The 351-nt window shown below is 59.8% G+C and overlaps 1 protein-coding gene across 1 annotated transcript in view; it reads left to right on the top strand.

Moving 5' to 3' along the window:
- The window catches only part of ETH_00041660 (uncharacterized protein), a gene marked incomplete at both ends in the record, with an annotated part of 2,939 nt that overhangs the window by 423 nt on the left and 2,165 nt on the right, over positions 1 to 351 (top strand). Inside the window, 2 exons of the mRNA XM_013375653.1 lie at positions 3 to 111; positions 283 to 351. Of these exons, the coding sequence (XP_013231107.1) occupies positions 3 to 111; positions 283 to 351 (178 nt within the window). The remainder of the gene's footprint in view (positions 1 to 2; positions 112 to 282) is intronic.

The raw sequence follows: 351 nt of genomic DNA, 5'->3' as shown, positions 1-351 counted from the left end.
CAGCAGCAGCAGCAGCAGCGGCGGCGGCGGCGGCGGGGCGGCGGCAGCAGCAAGCTTGCTGACGCTTGCTCCTGCTTGCTGCTGCTTGCTGATGCTTGCTGGTGCTGGCTGGTGCTTGCTGAAGATTGCTCGTGCTTGCTGCTGCTTGCTGCTGCTTGCTGCTGCTTGCTGCTTCTTGCTGCTGCTTGCTGCTTCTTGCGGGGGGCCCCCAGGGGCCCCCCTGCGAGAGTGCGGGTTAGTGTTTGAGGGTTTGCTGCTGGGCGTGTTGGGGTGTATGTACAGGTGCTGCTGAATCTGATTTCGTGGATTCTTGCATTTCATGTTCGTTACTTTTCTGCTTCCAACGTTTTG

Source organism: Eimeria tenella, genomic scaffold (genome assembly GCF_000499545.2).
Source record: "Eimeria tenella Houghton genomic scaffold, Eth_scaff2941, whole genome shotgun sequence".
In the NCBI taxonomy this organism is placed as follows: Eukaryota; Apicomplexa; class Conoidasida; order Eucoccidiorida; family Eimeriidae; genus Eimeria; species Eimeria tenella.
Note: the sequence above shows the minus strand (reverse complement) of the source record. Positions and strands in the feature narration are given on the sequence as shown.